Below are 16,430 nucleotides of genomic sequence, written 5' to 3' on the forward strand. Positions count from 1 at the left end.
GGGCAAATGTGATGCCACTAGTGCTCTCCCACTAACCTACGAGTAGTATTATAACATCTGTTAAATAGGATACATGCTTTTCCTCAGTTCAGTTAAAAAGGCACGCGCTATGGAACTCTCATGTACTTTTAAGCTGGCTTGAGTGATGCCAAGTTTCAGCCAGCCAATTTACCCAGCTTTGAAAATTGCTTTCTTTGGGGGAAATTCTCAGATTGTCTGCATTGAGACAAAGTCTTTTGCTATGAAATTTGCTGCAGGTACAAAGTATCCACAAGTATTTGCACCTGCTTTTTCTTGGGGGGGGGGGGGGGGGTACTTTTTCATGGAAAATAATAGACATAGATTTGAAAATGCAATCTATGTATATTATTTTTCTCCCCTGACTTCAGGAATGCTGCCCTAAATAAAAAAAAAATAAAAAAAAGTACATGCACTTTTCTATACAATGTGGACTTTTAGTCAGTTAACATGGATAAAATGCATTTCAACAGGGTCCACTGCTAGTGCTTGTTAAAGAATATGCATAACTCCATTATGTATGTACCTTTCTGTGCACTTGCAAGAGATATTCTGGGAGCAGAGATGGAATGGAGAAATGATTTATGTGCATATCTTCAGTTTTTGAAAGTATTCACATAAATCTACATGCATAAAGTTACACCTGGGGACACCTGTGAATTTTCAATATGGACCTGCAAATTATGCTTATGCAGTCTTTTTGAAATTTACCCTTCCTATGTCTAGATATTTCTGTTTGTTTTTGACAGCAGCTCTTAAGTTTTCAGAATAGTTGCAGAAATGGAACTGGAAATCAGTTTTTAAAAGGAGTTTGACCAACTTAAAAAAGTCACTGACAGCAATCCATGCCTTATCTGAATGTGTGTTTCATATATATCCTTATTATACCTGATTTTGCTCTTCAAAACTGTAGTTAAGATGCTTTGTTAAATCATCAGAGTTGATATGTATTAGATAAGCAGAACTCTGCCCCATGGCGAATAGTGCTATATTCGTTTTATATATAAACTCTGAACAATACAAACGATAAACTAGTTTTTCTTGTATGTTTGTTTCTTCATAAAACAAAAAACATTATGTAAAATGCTGTTTAGTAGCTTTGCACAAATGCAGTTCCACTAAGCAGCAAATAAGGAAAATAATTAATTTGTTGACCAGGAAATCCAGATTAAGTAAAATATCTCATTTCATCTGGACCCTGGAGACACATGGAAATAGTGAGAGTGGCACAAATGAGTTTTGAAATCCTATTGCAGAGCCTCTCCTGGACTGTAGTCAAATGCTGTAACCTGTAGGCACAAGCAAAGATGAATTGCTTCACCGAAGAGGTTAAAAAAAAAAGTATGTTGAATACTTTTTGTTTTCCAATAAATGTTAACTGATTTTTATGTTGTTTACAGGCTGTTTTTTGTAGGTGCACGGGAAGGTCATCTCCCTAATCTGTTATCTTTGATTCATTTAAAGAGATTCACACCTGTGCCAGCACTGATCTTTAATGTAAGAATGTTGCTTCCTTTAAAGTAGCTATATCACACTTACAGCACCTTGTGAATAAAGCACATTTTGAATTAGAAATGTGTACTGTATCTGCTATAAGAGCTCCAGAATAAGAACTAAAGAATAGGAAAACACCTGCATCAGATGGTTTTCACACCATAGTTCTTCAAGAACTAAAAAATGAACTTGCAGGCATATTACTAGTAATATATAACCTGTCATTAAAATTATCTATTGTACTGAAGATTGGAGGGTGGCCAATATTACACTAATTTTTAAAAAGGTCTCCAGAGCAGATCTGGGAATCTATAGACCAGTGAGCCTGACATCAATTCCAGGAAAAAATCATAGAAACTATTCTAAATAAAATTATAGAACATATACATAGACATGGTTTAATGGACACAGCAAACAATCTACTTCATTTTTTTTTAAGGCGTTAATAAACAAGTGGATAATGGTGAGCTGATGGATATAGTGTTTCTGGATTTTCAGAAGGTGCTTGACAAAGTCCCTCATGAGGGTGGTCAGAAGTGTTCAGCTCCTTTAAGGAAATGGGCCAAGTCCGGATGTGCTGACAGATGGGTTCTGTTCACCTTACCTCTGAAACAGGAGAGAGACACTTCTTGGACCTTCAAGGAGTTAAGGGACAACCCTTTATTCAGGCTGTCCTGTAAATATTCCAGCACCAGAGGGATTTTGGCTGTCCAAGGGGTAATCCTGCGTTCCTTGCACCAGGCCTCAAATATTCTCCAGATCTGCAGATACGCTAAGGACGTCGAACTTTTGTGCGCGGAGCAAAGTGCAAATTACTGCCACTGAATATCCACGCTTCATCAGGCGAGAGCTCTCTAGGGCCAGACCATAAGACAAAAACAGAGTCAGGTCCTCTTGCAGTATTGGACCTTGTTGGAGCAGGTCCCTGTGCGGAGGAAGGCATATGGGGGGGGGGGAGGGATTCTCCACCAGAAGCCTCCGCATGTCTGCATACCATGGGCATCTGGGCTAATCTGGAGCCACTAGAAGGACTAATCCTCTATGGTGCTTTACCTTGCAAATGATCTTGCCCAGCAGGGGCCACGGAGGGAAGGCATACAGTGAGTCTTCCTCTGTCCAGGTCTGAACAAGGGCATCGATTCCTTGGGCACGTTGATCTCTTCTGCAACTGAAGGAATTGTGAGATGTGACCAGTAGGTCAATGGATGGGAGGCCCCAGCGATCTACCAGGAGCTGAAAAGCTCTGGCCGACAACTCCCATTCTCCTGGATCCAGACTCTCCCTGCTGAGAAAGTCTTCTCTGACATTGACTTTTCCTGCAATGTGGGAGGCCGAGATCATCTGTAGATTCAACTGTGCCCATTCCATAAGGAGATCTATTTTCAGAGACACTTTCTGGTTCTTGGTTTCTCCCTGGCAGTTGATATAGGCTACCGTTGTTGCGTTGTCTAACATCATGCAGACCACCGGACCCTGGAGTATGTGGCTGAATTGAAGACATGCTAAATTGACTGACTGCCCGGGCTTCCAGGTGGTTTATGTTCCAGTGCGCCTCTCCTTTAGTCCAATACCCCTGGGTTGTCAGTTCCTGACAGTGAGCTCCCCACCCCTGAGGCTCGTGTCCATCATGAGGACTAGCCAGTTCAGTGGGAACAGGCTTACACTCTTACTCAGGTGAACTTCCTGTAGCCAACACTGGAGCTGAGAACATATTTCCATCAGTAAGTGGAGGTGAATCGAGTAGTCTTGAAACAGTGGGTTCCAACGTGACATCAGGGAGCATTGGAGTGGACGCATGTGTATCCTCACCCATGGTACTGTTTCCAGGGTGGATGCCATCAGATCGAGGACCTGAAGATAGCTCCATATCCTGGGGCACATTGTGTTCGTCAGTCGACACACATGGCACATCAGCTTCCTTATCCTCGAGGGTGGGAGGAAGACTTTGTCCTGCTTGGTGTCAAACCAGACTCCTAGATACTCTAAGGACTGGGAGGGCTTGAGACTGCTTTTGACCATGTTCATGACCCAACCAAGCTCCTGAAGCAGGGACGTTACCCTGCTGGTCACCTGGAGACTCTTCTAATGACTTCGCCTGGATCAACCAGTCATCCAAGCATGGGTGCACCAATATCCCTTCTTTCCTCAGTGCCGCCACCATGACCACCATAATTTTGGAAAATGTTCTGGGAGTGGTGGCCAGGCCGAAGGGCAATGCCCAGAACTGATATTGGTGGCCCAGCACCGCAAAGTGAAGGAAATGTTGGTAGTCTTGTCGGATAGGAATATGAAGGTAGGACTCTGAGAGGTTTAGGGAGGCTAAGAACTCTCCCAGTTGAACGACCATTATGACAGAGTGTAGACTTTCCATGCGGAAATGAATTACTCGTAGATGATGGTTGAATCTCTTGAGGTCCAGGAACCCTCCTTCTTGGGAATGATGAAATAGATGGAATAACACCCCATATTTTCCTGGGGCATGGGCACTGGAATTATAGCCCTCAAATTGAGGAGCCTTACCAAGGTAGATTCTACCACCAGCTTCTTGTGCTGGGAGTAGCAAGGAGACATCATGAATCTGTCCCGAGGGATGCTGTGAAATTCCAGAGTGTATCCTTCTCATATGATATCCAGTAACCATTTGTCCTACATAATCTCGACCACCGCTGGTAGAAGAGGGATAGTTGACCCTCTACCTTCTTGTCCCATGGATGGATTGGCAAAACTTCATTGGGAAATTCAGGCCAAACCTGAACCAGCCCCTCCTTTTGGTTGTCAATTTCAAAAGGACTGAGACCTTCCCTGAGGACCGAGATGTCTTAAAATCAAGTTCCTGTAAGGCCAAAAGTGCTGGGAGCCCCTGGCCTGACCCCTCATAGGCGAGGGGCATTGCGACCTCTTTCTCTTATCTTCCGGTAGCCAAGGATCTGGAGATTCACCCCACTTACTAGTCAGCTTTTCCAATTTGCTTCCAAATAGGAGGGATCCCTTAAAGAGCATCTTTGTGAGGTTTGTCTTAGAGGTCACGACTGCTGACCAGTTTCGCACCTTAGTTGTCTTCTGGCTGCCAGTACTGAGGCCACTCCTCTGGCCGAGGTACGGACTAGGTACAAGTTCGTGTCCACTAAAAAGGCAGCGGCGAGCTCCATAGCCTCTCTGGAATGTGCCCATGAGTCATCTGCCTCTCTCGAGAGAAGCAGGCACGAGCGAGCCACCAGGGCACAACAGGAAGTGATATGTAGTGTCATTGCTTTTGTGTCAAAGGCTTGCTTAAGAATGGACTCCAACTGCCTATCATGCGCATCCTTTAAAGCCACTCCTCCCTCCACTGGGATAGTTGTTCGCTTCGAAACAGCGCAGACCAGGGCATCACTTTGGGGAAATGCAAGCATTTTCTGGCCGTCTGGTCCAGTGGGTTCAGCTCTTTCAATGCCTGACCTCCTTTAAAACTGGCTTCTGGGGCATCCCATTCCAGGTCAATCAACTCCTGGATGGCTTCCAGCACTCTAAAATAGCAAGAGGCTTTCCATAGAAACCCCAGGATGGGATTCTTCTTTGGTTCCATCATAGTGTCCATGCCAGGAACTCCTAGAATCTTAAGGATCTGGGAAACCAGGGCTGGTAATTCATCTCTATAGAAAAACCATAACATGGTCCAATATGGCTCCAAGCCTGGAGGGATTTCCCCATTCTCCAATGAATCTGTATCCCCTTTGTCATCCAAGGAATCAGGGGCCCTGTCAGGGATACCCTTGGTGAGATGAGGCATGTCCCAGGGCCTGCTGATAGGGCTGGGAAAGCGATGCCTTCCCGGCTGGAGTCCGGGCAAGGGCAGGAGAGACAGACTGCGCCTGTATGAAGGCTTGCAGGCCTTGAAAAAATTCTAACCAAGAAAAGGCCACCAAGTCCATACCTAGCCCAGGAGGAACTGGGGTAGGTGTAGCCGAATTGCCCTCTCCCAAGGTGGACACAGTCCCGGGATTACTTAGAGCCGGGATGCTACCAGATAAGATTGTAGCTGATCCATCTTCCAAATAGCAGGAACCAGGCTTGGAAACCCTGGCTTGGAGTCCAACCCTCCCTGGGCCTCCTCACAGTGCTGACACAGGAAGGACTCCAAGTCAGACTGTGCAGCCCTAATATGGCACAAAGAGAATGTCGCTTGTGCTTCTTTGCTGCTGGATACATAATCAACAGTTTCTTGGTGCGTTAAGCTGGCCAACGCCTGAAATCGAGTGCGCACGGATTCGATCCTGGTGCATGTATGTAAAGGTGCATGTATGCATGGATTTATGCACGCACATATGTGCATAATAAGGCTCACAGCGTGCGTGCAGGGCCGGCATGCACCGCGCGTACTGATGACCAATGGAGACGCACAACTCGAGCGCAAGATGGCGTCGCCGTAACCTGCCATGTGGAGTAGCCACCAAGCCTGAAGCAGGGCCTAGCCCATCGGAGGGCTGCTTAAACTGCTCGAAAGCCCTTTTCCCTTACCCCAACGGGATCGGAAATGTTGTTGGTACGGCGCGCCGAGCAAGGAGACTGGAGGAAGACTTATTGAAGCCCCTCCACGTCTCTGAATCAACAGGGATCCTTTTCTCTCTTTACTTACTTGGGCTCAGCTGAGTACAGAGATGGTCTCCAGCTGTGGGGGGGGGAGGGCTTTGGCCATCACCGCTGCGCTTGGCTTCCTGTACCCACTGCCTTTCTGCTGCTTCAGCAGCAAAGTCAATGCTGGGAACCGGCTACTGGACCAAGGCTCACCTCTGAGGGATCTTGGAAATCACCTCAGGAATTCTCGACTGGGGGAGGGACCTTTGATTGAGCCCCGCTCTCCTGCGGTGATACCTAATCTCCAATTTAAAAGATAAATTGTCCTATTCTGAATTCTGCAATCTCACTATACCACCAATGCTGGTGTAGGGAAAGCACGTCCACATCTACTAATAGACAGAGAAATACTGGAGGGCTGAGGTCACTGCAGGGGTATATCTAAGGTGAGGTCAGCTTTAAAAACCTGACTCTGTCTCCATTTGCTAGCAGGGGAGTATATAACCCGTTGGTCCTGAGTCCATCTGGCTACATGCTAGGAAATAGTTATATATGTAGATAGATGTGTGTGTATATATATATATATCTATATCTGTCTTAGACAGATATAGATAATTTTTGGTCTGTATTGCATAAAGATAATTTTTAATCAAATGTTTTTTTCTCAGTTCTTAAGAATTATTTAAATCTGAACTTTGCAAAGTCATTTTCATTTTGTAGTAACTAAGTGACTTTTTTTTATTATACATTAAAAACATAATATACATCAACTTATGCAGCTTTTCAATGTTATTTTTCAGTCTGTATTGCATAAAGATAGATATAGATATATATACAGTATATATATATATACAGTATATATATATATATATATATATCTTTATCTGTCTAATTCTTAAGAACTGAGAAAAAAAGAGCATTTGATTAAAAATTAGATGGCAAAAGATATCTAGACCTTAAATTAAAATGATGAAACTGCTATTTTGAGAATTAATATTAGTAGGCTTTTTATTTTACTTTCCATCTTCTGAAGGAAAAGAAGATTTATGAGATTTCTCTGTGTGTGTGTCCACCAATAACTATTTTGTTGTGCTGTCCACACTAGATTTTTAGGACATGTCAGAAAGCACATGGGGATTCCTGGCAGAGGTATTTTGTTTTTCAGTTCCACACATATAGTACCTCACCCTGGGCACTTTGGTGGCATGTATACCATAAATTAAAATACTATGCTATGCTATGTTATACATGGTTGTGCATTCCAGAACGTATGCTGTTTAGTTCTGGGTGAAATGTCTTGATTGAAAGTTATAAATACCTGCACTCCCATGACAGTCCTTCTATACTTCTGATAATTGAGATGTTGAATACAACACAGGGAGAATATTTCTGTGGAAGAATAATTTTAGCAGCCATTTCTTGTTAAATGTTCTTGCTATAGAAACCAATAAAAAACATAGAATTCACATTCTAATTTTTTATTTAGATCTATGCCATAAGAATACATTGTAAATTCGTCACTGTTTATTATATCATATATTCAACCTCTAATTAATTTGCTTGATTATTATTGCTATTATTACTTATGTGTTTTTGAGCACTTTCATTATAAACTGGTATATCTAGTTATATGCAGAAACAATGCAGCAGATTCAATTGCATGAAGTTTGGAAATTGTTTAAAAATACCATTTTGGAAGCCCAGATAAAATGTATTCCATGCCTTTAAAAAGGTTGAAGGAAGATCATAAGACTTCCAGTGTTTAATGGTGAAGTAAAGGAGGCAGTTAAAGCTAAAATAAATGGAAAGCAAACCCAAAAGCGCAAGCAAGTTAGAGACTTTGAGAAAAAGCTTGTCAGTGAGACACAAACTAATAGAAATGTTTTCAAGTACATTCAAAACAAAAAGCCTACAAGGGAGTCAGTTGGGCTTCTAGATAACAAAGGAGCAAAAGGGGTATTCAGGGAAGACAAGGAAATAGAAGATCTTGGGGAACATACTCATAAGAACATGCCATACTGGGTCAGACCAAGGGTCCATCAAGCCCAGCATCCAGGCCATAAGAACCTGGCAAGTACCCAAACACCAAGAAGTCTATTCCATGCTACTGTTGTTAGTAATAGCAGTAGCTATATTCTAAGACAACTTAATTAATAGCAGGTAATGGACTTCTCCTCCAAGAACTTATCCAATCCTTTTTTAAACACAGCTACACTAACTGCACTAGCCACATCCTCTGGCAACAAATTCCAGAGTTTAATTATGCATTGAGTGAAAAAGTACTTTCTCCAATTAGTTTTAAATGTGCCACAGGCTAACTTCATGGAGTGCCCCCTAGTCTTTCTATTATCCGAAAGAGTAAATAACTGATTCACATTAACCCATTCTAGACCTCTCATGATTTTAAACACCTCTATCATATCCCCCCTCAGCCGTCTCTTCTCCAAGCTGAAAAGTCCTAACTCTTTAGCCTTTCCTCATAGGGGAGCTGTTCCATTCTCTTTATCATTTTGGTCGCCCTTCTCTGTACCTTCTCCATCGCAACTATATCTTTTTTGAGATGCGGCGACCAGAATTGTACACAGTATTCAAGGTGCGGTCTCACCATGGAGTGATGCAGAGGCATTATGACATTTTCCATTTTATTCACCATTCCCTTTCTAATAATTCCCAACATACTGTTTGCTTTTTTGACTGCCGCAGCACACTGAACCGATGATTTCAATGTGTTATCCACTATGATGCCTAGATCTTTCTTGGGTGGTAGGTCCTAATATGGAACCTAACATTTTGTAACTATAGCATGGGTTATTTTTTCCTATATGCATTATCTTGCACTTATCCACATTAAATTTCATCTGCCATTTGGATGCCCAATTTTCCAGTCTCAGAAGGTCGTCCTGCAATTTATCACAATCTGCTTGTGATTTAACTACGCTGAACAATTTTGTATCATCTGTAAATTTGATTACCTCGCTTGTCGTATTTGTTTCCAGATCATTTATAAATATATTCAAAAAGTATGGGTCCCAATACAGATACCTGAGGCACTCCACTGCCCACTCCCTTCCACTGAGAAAATTGTCCATTTAATCCTACTCTCTGTTTCCTGTCTTTTAGCCCGTTTGTAATCCACGAAAGGACATCACCTCCTATCCCATGACTTTTTAGTTTTCTTAGAAGCCTCTCATGAGGGACTTTGTCAAACGCCTTCTGAAAATCCAAATACACTACAACTACCGGTTCACCTTTAACCACATGTTTATTAACCTCTTACAAAAAATGAAGCAAATTTGTTAGGCAAGACTTCCCATGTCTTTCTATATGCTCTACGATTTTGATCTTTAGAATATTTTCCACTATTTTTCCTGGCACTGAAGTCAGGCTCACTGGTGAATAGTTTCCAGGATCGCCCCTGGTGCCCTTTTTAAATATTGAGGTTACATTGGCAACTCTCCAGTCTTCAGGTACAATAGATGATTTTAAGGATAGGTTACAAATTTTAACTAATATCTCATATCTCAAACATTATTTAATGCTGGAGATTCTAAGTAACTAAAACAAATACCTTTGAGAAATGAGAATGTAATAGGATCAGATTGATAAACTGAAGAATAACAATTTACTGGAATCAGATGTCATCCACCCCAGAGTTCTAAAAGAACTAAAACATGAAATTGCTAAATTGTTACTAATAATCTAAACCTTTCATTTAAAACAGTAATGATTCCTGTTTATGTATTACTAATGTATTATGTATTACTAATTCCTGTTTATGTATTACTAATTTATTGTTTTTTGTTAATCATATTTATCACTCCTTATTGTTATAGTTTAATTCTGCCCTATCTTTCATCTTCCATGTTTTACGCTCCCTGTTTTAATGTAACTTTTCATTTCTACCTAGATGTTAATTTGGTTCCCCCCTGTTCTATTGTAAACCAGTACGATAAGACCTGGTCTTGAGTATCGGTATAGTAAAAGAAGTTAAATAAATAAATAAATAAAGACTGGAAGATGGCCAATGCAATTTTTAAAATGGTTCCAAGCGTGATCTAGGAAACTATAGACCAGTGAGCATGATGTTGGTCCATGGCAAAATGGCAGAAGCTATTCTTAACAACAAAATCTCTGGCCATTAGATAGACATGGCTTGAAGGAGAGGAGTCAACATGGTTTTAGCAAGGAGAAGTCTTGTCTTACCAATTATTTAGAATTTTTTGAAGGTGTAAATAAACATGTAGTTAAAGATGAGCCAGTTGAAGTAGTGTATTTCATTTTTCAGAAGACATTTTACAAAGACTTCATGAGAGACTCCTCAGGAAATTACAAAGTTATGGGATAGGAGGTGTTTTCTATTGTGGATTGATAATTAGTAAAAAGGCTGGAAACTAAGGGAGGATACTAAATGTCAGTTACTAAATGGAGAACAGGAATCGCTACTGGGACCTGTGCTGTTTAACATGTTCACAATTGATCTGAAAAAGGGAACGTTGAGTAGAGTGATCAGATTTGGAGATGACATACAAATATTCAAATTTGTTAAAACAGCAGATTGCAAGGAAATGCAGAAGGATCTTGTGAGACTTTGAGACTGTGCAACTGAATGGCAAATTAAATTTCATATTCAAAAGTGCAAAGTGATACACATAGGATAAAATAATCCCAACTGCAGGTACACAGTGCTGGGTTCTGTATTGGGTCAGTACCCAGGAAAAGGACCTTGGAGCCCTTGTGGACAATACATTACAATCTTAGACTCAGTGTATGGTGATGGTCAAAAAAGCAAATAGAATGTTGTGACTGATCTGAAAAGGAATGGAGAATTGTAAAGCCATGGGAGCAATCTGTGGTTTGGGGGAATGTGCTTGAGGACAGAGGAGTCTGGACTCCGGCCGTTCTTCACAAACTTTTATTATTTACACAAAATGAAATAAGGAGAAAAGAGCTGCTTACCTTAGCAGTATTTAAAGAATATTCATAGCAATCGAACGTAGGCAGTTTTAGCATATTCTATGCTTCCTTCTCCTCTCTGGGGCCTCTCTGTTCCCACCTGGGCTTGCTGTCTTATTCCCATGCTAAAGGAAACTCCCTAGGACAAAGATTCCCTTCTGGGTTGTGCCTTAAGGTGGACTGGGACAGATACCTGGAGCTGGTCCCTTAGATGTTCTGAGGACTTTCTTGTATACACCTACACATACCCTCCCCATCAGCTCAACCTTCCTAAGTTGAACACCTTAGAAGGTGTACCTGTACCAGGAACACCTTAGAAGGTGTACCTGTACCAGGAACACCTTAGAAGGTGTACCTGTACCAGGTACACCTTAGAAGGTGTACCTGTACCAGGTACACCTTAGGTGTACACCTTCTAAGGTGTACCAGGTGTACACCTTAGAAGGTGTACACCTGGTACAGGTACACCTTAGAAGGTGTACCTGTACCAGGTGTACCTGTACCAGGGAGACTTCTCTGGATAGGAAATTGGGATTGGCGTTCTTCTTGGCTCTGTGATGTATCTTATAATTGAAGGGCTAGAGGCCCAAAAACTACCTCATGACCCTACCATTGGACTCCTTGTTTTGTTCGATGCACACAAGGGGTTGAGGGGTCGATCACAAGTGTAAATTGGTGACCTAGAAGATAATACTAGAAGGCTTCTAACACCTACTTGAATGATAAAGCTTCGTTTTTGATTGTTGAATATCATTTCTCCCTCAGCATTAGCTTCTGGCTAATGAAGACTACTGGGTGTTCTGCCCATCTTCCTTTTGTGCCAGGACTGCTCCTAAGTTCACCTCTGAGGCCTCTGTCTGGACTGTGAAGGGCCTGGTAAAGTCCATGCTCATTGGAACTGGCTCTGAGTACAGGGTCTTCTTTAAACTCTGGAAGGCCTCTTCTGCCTCCACAGACTAGCTGACCATCTCTGGGACAACCCTTTGTAGCAGACATGTGAGGAGTTTGGCCTTTTATGTAAAGTTCAGTATGATCCTTCTCTAGTATCCGTTGAGGCTCTCACCCTACTCATCTGCTGGACCCGGGTGATCACTTTTTTTCCTGCTTGGTAACGGCCCTTCTCCTTCCCAAGGGAGTATCCTATGTATTATACTACTTGGTCCCCTAGTAAGTATTTCTTAGGGTTGGTAGTCAGCCCAACTTTCCGTAGGCTTGTAAGCACTGCCTGTAGTTGGCTCAAGTGTGCTTTCCAGTCAGTCCAGTCTAGTTACTTTTGCCACTATATATGAAAATGTCATCAAAATAGGCCGTGGCATAGCCCTGGTGTGGGCTTAGTAGGCAGTCAATCAACCTCTGTAAAGTAGAGGGAACTTCATGAAGTCCAAAAGGCAGGACTGTAAACTGGAAGAGTCCTCCAGGTGTACAGAAAGCTATTTTCTCTTTCACTGCTGACATGAAGGGGACCTGCCAGTATCCCTTTGTTAGATCTAGCATGGAGATAGTGTGCTGCTCCCAGCCATTCAAACAGTTCATCTGTAGGGGTCATTGGATAGGCATTGAGCTTCAAGGCTTCAATTGACTTTTCTGAAGTCTATGCAGAACCTGATGCTGCCATCTGGTTTAGGAACAAGTCCAGTCGCTATTTGGACTCTTCTATTATGCTGCGTCACCTCAGCATCTACTATGCAATGTCTGGTCTCCAGAATCTGGTATAGTTGCCATTGAACTACCATTCCTAGATGGATAAAAATATCATGGCAAGTGAGGTAAGTTTGACCTAGAACATTGGAAAAGACATCCTTAGTCTGACTTACCAGCTGGTCTAGATCTGTTTTTTTGTGGGGCTGAGCGTTGGTCTCCAAAAGAAGATGGTCCAGGTTTGGAAAGAATTCCAGGCCAAAGTTCTCTCCCTAACAAGGCCGCAAGTTGGTGAGACCCACTTCTTCATATGGAAAATTTGGACCACCTTCCTTTTATTCAATTGGGCCACCTTGTAATCCATGGGACCATCTTCTTCACTACCTCATAAGGGCCCTGTCAATGGGATACTAATTTACTTTCTGAAGATGGTAGGAGGATGGGTTCTGGACTGAAAGCCATTGAACAGCAGACTGGTTATATTCACAGGCTTGGGTATCCTGTGCCTTCTCCAAGCATAGGCATACAGCTTCTCCAGCTCTTCTTAGTTGTTCCTGAATTTGTATTACATAGTCAAGTAGGTTGTGTCCGGAGGTTGCTTCCTCTTCCCAAGTCTCCCAGGTTACATTTAGGATCCCTCTCATCTTCTCCCATATAGTAGTTCAAACAAGGAATAGCCTGTTGAGCTCTGGGAAACTTTCTGCACTGCAAATAATACACAGAGAAACAACAAATCCCAGTTCTTGCTGTCGTCTGCAATAAATTTCCTCCATATCTATTTGAGGATTTTGTTAAAGTATTCCACCAGCCCATTGGTTTACTTATGTTAAATTGAGGTCCGCAGGGTTTTCACTCCCAGTAAGGTGGAAATTTGCTTAATAACTTTTGACACAAATGAGGTCCCTTGACTGGTTAGTATCTCCTTGGGTAGTCCAACCCGGGACAAGACTTTGATCAGGGCTGTCGCCACCATTTGAGTCTTTAAGGAGTACAGCCTCTGGATACCTGGTAACATAGTCCAGAATGACTAAAATGTATTTATTTCCTGAGATGAACATTTCCAAAGGTCCTACTAGGTCCATAACAATTTTTTCAAAGGGGTTTTCTATAATGGGCATTGATACCAGGGGAGCTACTTGAATCCCAGCAGGTTTGGTTAGCTGACACATATGGCAGAATGGACAATATCCCGGACTTGCTAGTACAAGACATGCCAATAGAATTGGGCCAGCAATTTTTTTTCAAGTTTTCTTTTCTAGGTGTGGCCCCTTAGGAGGTGGCTGTGAACTAGTTGCAGTACTTGCTGGTGGTAAGGCCTATGCACCAAGATTTGCTCAAATGTTTTGCCCTCTAGATTTCATTTTGCTACTCAGTATACTAAGTCCCTCTTCACTATGAAGAAGGAAAGAGTTGGGTTTACTAACTTCAGCCACAGAAATTAACTCTCCATCTACCATCTGTATATATTTTTGGGCAAACCTAAGTGACTCATCTTCTCTTTGGACCTGTCTAAAGTTAGAGGGGGCTCCCTCTCCCTCCTACTCTGGGGGATCAACTATGGGAAATTGAAGGGTTTGGGGACCTTTCTCTGGCTCAGATCTGCCACCCATAACAGCTTCTAAATGCTGGTAATAGTTATAATCTAAGGATTTTAGGTATTTTAGAATCTGTAATGTATAAGTCCAGGTCTTCTAACAGGAATACCTCTAGGAATGTTTTGTCATCGTCAGACTAGTCATAAGCCAGCAATCATGCCCCATTACAATGAGGCATGGAAGCCAGGGGAGTAGTCCTACTTCTATCTTAACTTGCCCAACAAGACCTAGCTGGTAAGGTATTGTTACTGGCCTTGTGGATACAAGTAAGGGTCACGTTCTTCTCATAGTTGATCTGTATTCTCTTGACCAGTTCCCTCCGAATGAGAGCTTTTACACTTCCCGAGTCCACAAAGGCCTGGATCAGGAAGCTATCCAGTTCCACTGGAACCACAAACGTTGAACACCCTAAGTGGGGAATGTCCGCAAATTGCAAACATATGGGTCATCAAATTGACATCCATAGGTTTGTTTCCCACGACGTGACAGTCATGGGCAAAGTGACCCCTCTCTCAACAATTAAAGCAAGGTGGCAGGCCGTAATCCTGTAACTGGGGTAAGGAATCAGGCCAGTAATGTCCTGCGGCCCATTGCTGGAGTCTTGCCTTCGGACTGCGGCAACCAGGGCCTTGGAAGGGCTTCCTCTTTGGCAGTTGCAGTTTTTCTGGCATTGACTGGGCCTGGTAAAAGGCATCAGCTACTTCCAAGGTAGTGTCCAGGTGAATCTCAGATGCTGACATATCAACTTTCACATAGGCCAGTCCAGCCCATCCAGGAGCTACTCTGACTACCTCAATGCCCATCTTCCCCTCCGGCTTCAGCAATTTTCAGCTGACATCTTTTAGCTGATAGAAAAGGCTCTATGGAGTTTCCCTAGGTTGGAGGGTTCCACGCCATAACTATTGACGCTATACTTCTGGGGTGCACTCAGCCCTTTCGAGGATGGTGGCCTTAACCTCTGTACACTTGGCCCTTCATCTGGATTGGCAGCTTGAAAAGCAGCTTGGATGCTGCCTATAAGCAGATTGACTGACTAGATATGAGATACACGTGACTTCTGGCTAGCTTGCCAGCTGGGCAGGTCTCTCAAAGTTCCTCAGAAAACAAGATCTTTTCCTGATACCATTTTAAGTATTACCTGAGACAGCGGGAACGGCCAGGTTATGGCAGCTTGCAAGGCTTGTGCTGTCTGGGTCAGTGACAGATGTTGATTGAATTGTTTTGTAGCATCTGCTGCTGGATATACTGGATTTGTACCACCATTTGTAGTTACTGTTGTCCCTCTGCAAGGGTATGTAGTATTCGCTCCATTTTGATTTAACTTGCTGTAATGCCACAGAAGCTTCTCCGCTGCCCTGTGCAAGAGCACGGAAAACACAATCTCTCCCTTTTGCCTCTGGGAGGAAAATGAAAAAAAAAAAAATCTAGCCTGTTGGATTCAACTCACAGCAGTTCCCTATCTGTCCAGGCAGGGCTATCCACCTTAGCCTGCTGTATTTAACACTAGATTGCCACTGCAGCAAGGCCCCTAGAGAAAAAAAAAATCTCCCCCCCCCCCCCCCTTTTTTTTTTTCTTTTGACGTGGGTCTGTTCTGTGCTGGCACTTAGAGCAGATGATCCCACCGCTACCACTATATGTAAAGTCATGGGAGTGGCCATGGTTTGGGGAATGTGCTGGAGGACGGAGAAGTCTGGACACTGGCCATTCTTCGCAAACTTTTATTAGGTATACAAAATGAGCTAAAAAGACCTGCTTACCTCAGCAATCTTTAAAGAATAATCACAGCAACCAAACATAGTTTTAGAATATTCTATGCTTCCTTCACCTCTCTGGGGCTTCTCTGTTCCCACCTGGGCTGCTCTCTTGTTCCCTTGCTAAGGGAAATGCCCTGGGGCCAGGATTCTCTACTGGGCTGTGCCTTAAGGTAGACCAGGCCAGATACCTGGAGCTGGTCCCTTAAAGTGTTCTTTCTTGTATACTCCTTCACAAGAATAAAATGGAAGATGTTGTATTGCCTCTGTATTGAGCCATGGTGCGACTGCGCCTTCAATATTGTGTGCAGTTCTGGTCACCCCCATCTCAAGAACTAAAAAAAGGTACAGAGGAAAGCAAGAAAAATGATAAAGGAGATGGAGCAGGTCTCCTATGATGGGAGGCTATGCAGCCTAGGGCTCTTC

The 16,430-nt window shown here is 42.8% G+C and overlaps 1 protein-coding gene across 4 annotated transcripts in view; it reads left to right on the plus strand.

The window, feature by feature from the left end:
- The window catches only part of SLC7A6 (solute carrier family 7 member 6), a 182,020-nt gene that overhangs the window by 150,928 nt on the left and 14,662 nt on the right, over positions 1 to 16,430 (plus strand). For all 4 annotated transcript variants that reach the window (XM_029608655.1, XM_029608654.1, XM_029608653.1 and 1 more), the window contains one exon: positions 1,419 to 1,515. In XM_029608655.1, the coding sequence (XP_029464515.1) occupies positions 1,419 to 1,515 (97 nt within the window). The remainder of the gene's footprint in view (positions 1 to 1,418; positions 1,516 to 16,430) is intronic.

The sequence above is a fragment of the Rhinatrema bivittatum genome, chromosome 7, assembly GCF_901001135.1.
Source record: "Rhinatrema bivittatum chromosome 7, aRhiBiv1.1, whole genome shotgun sequence".
NCBI classification, from domain to species: Eukaryota; Metazoa; Chordata; class Amphibia; order Gymnophiona; family Rhinatrematidae; genus Rhinatrema; species Rhinatrema bivittatum.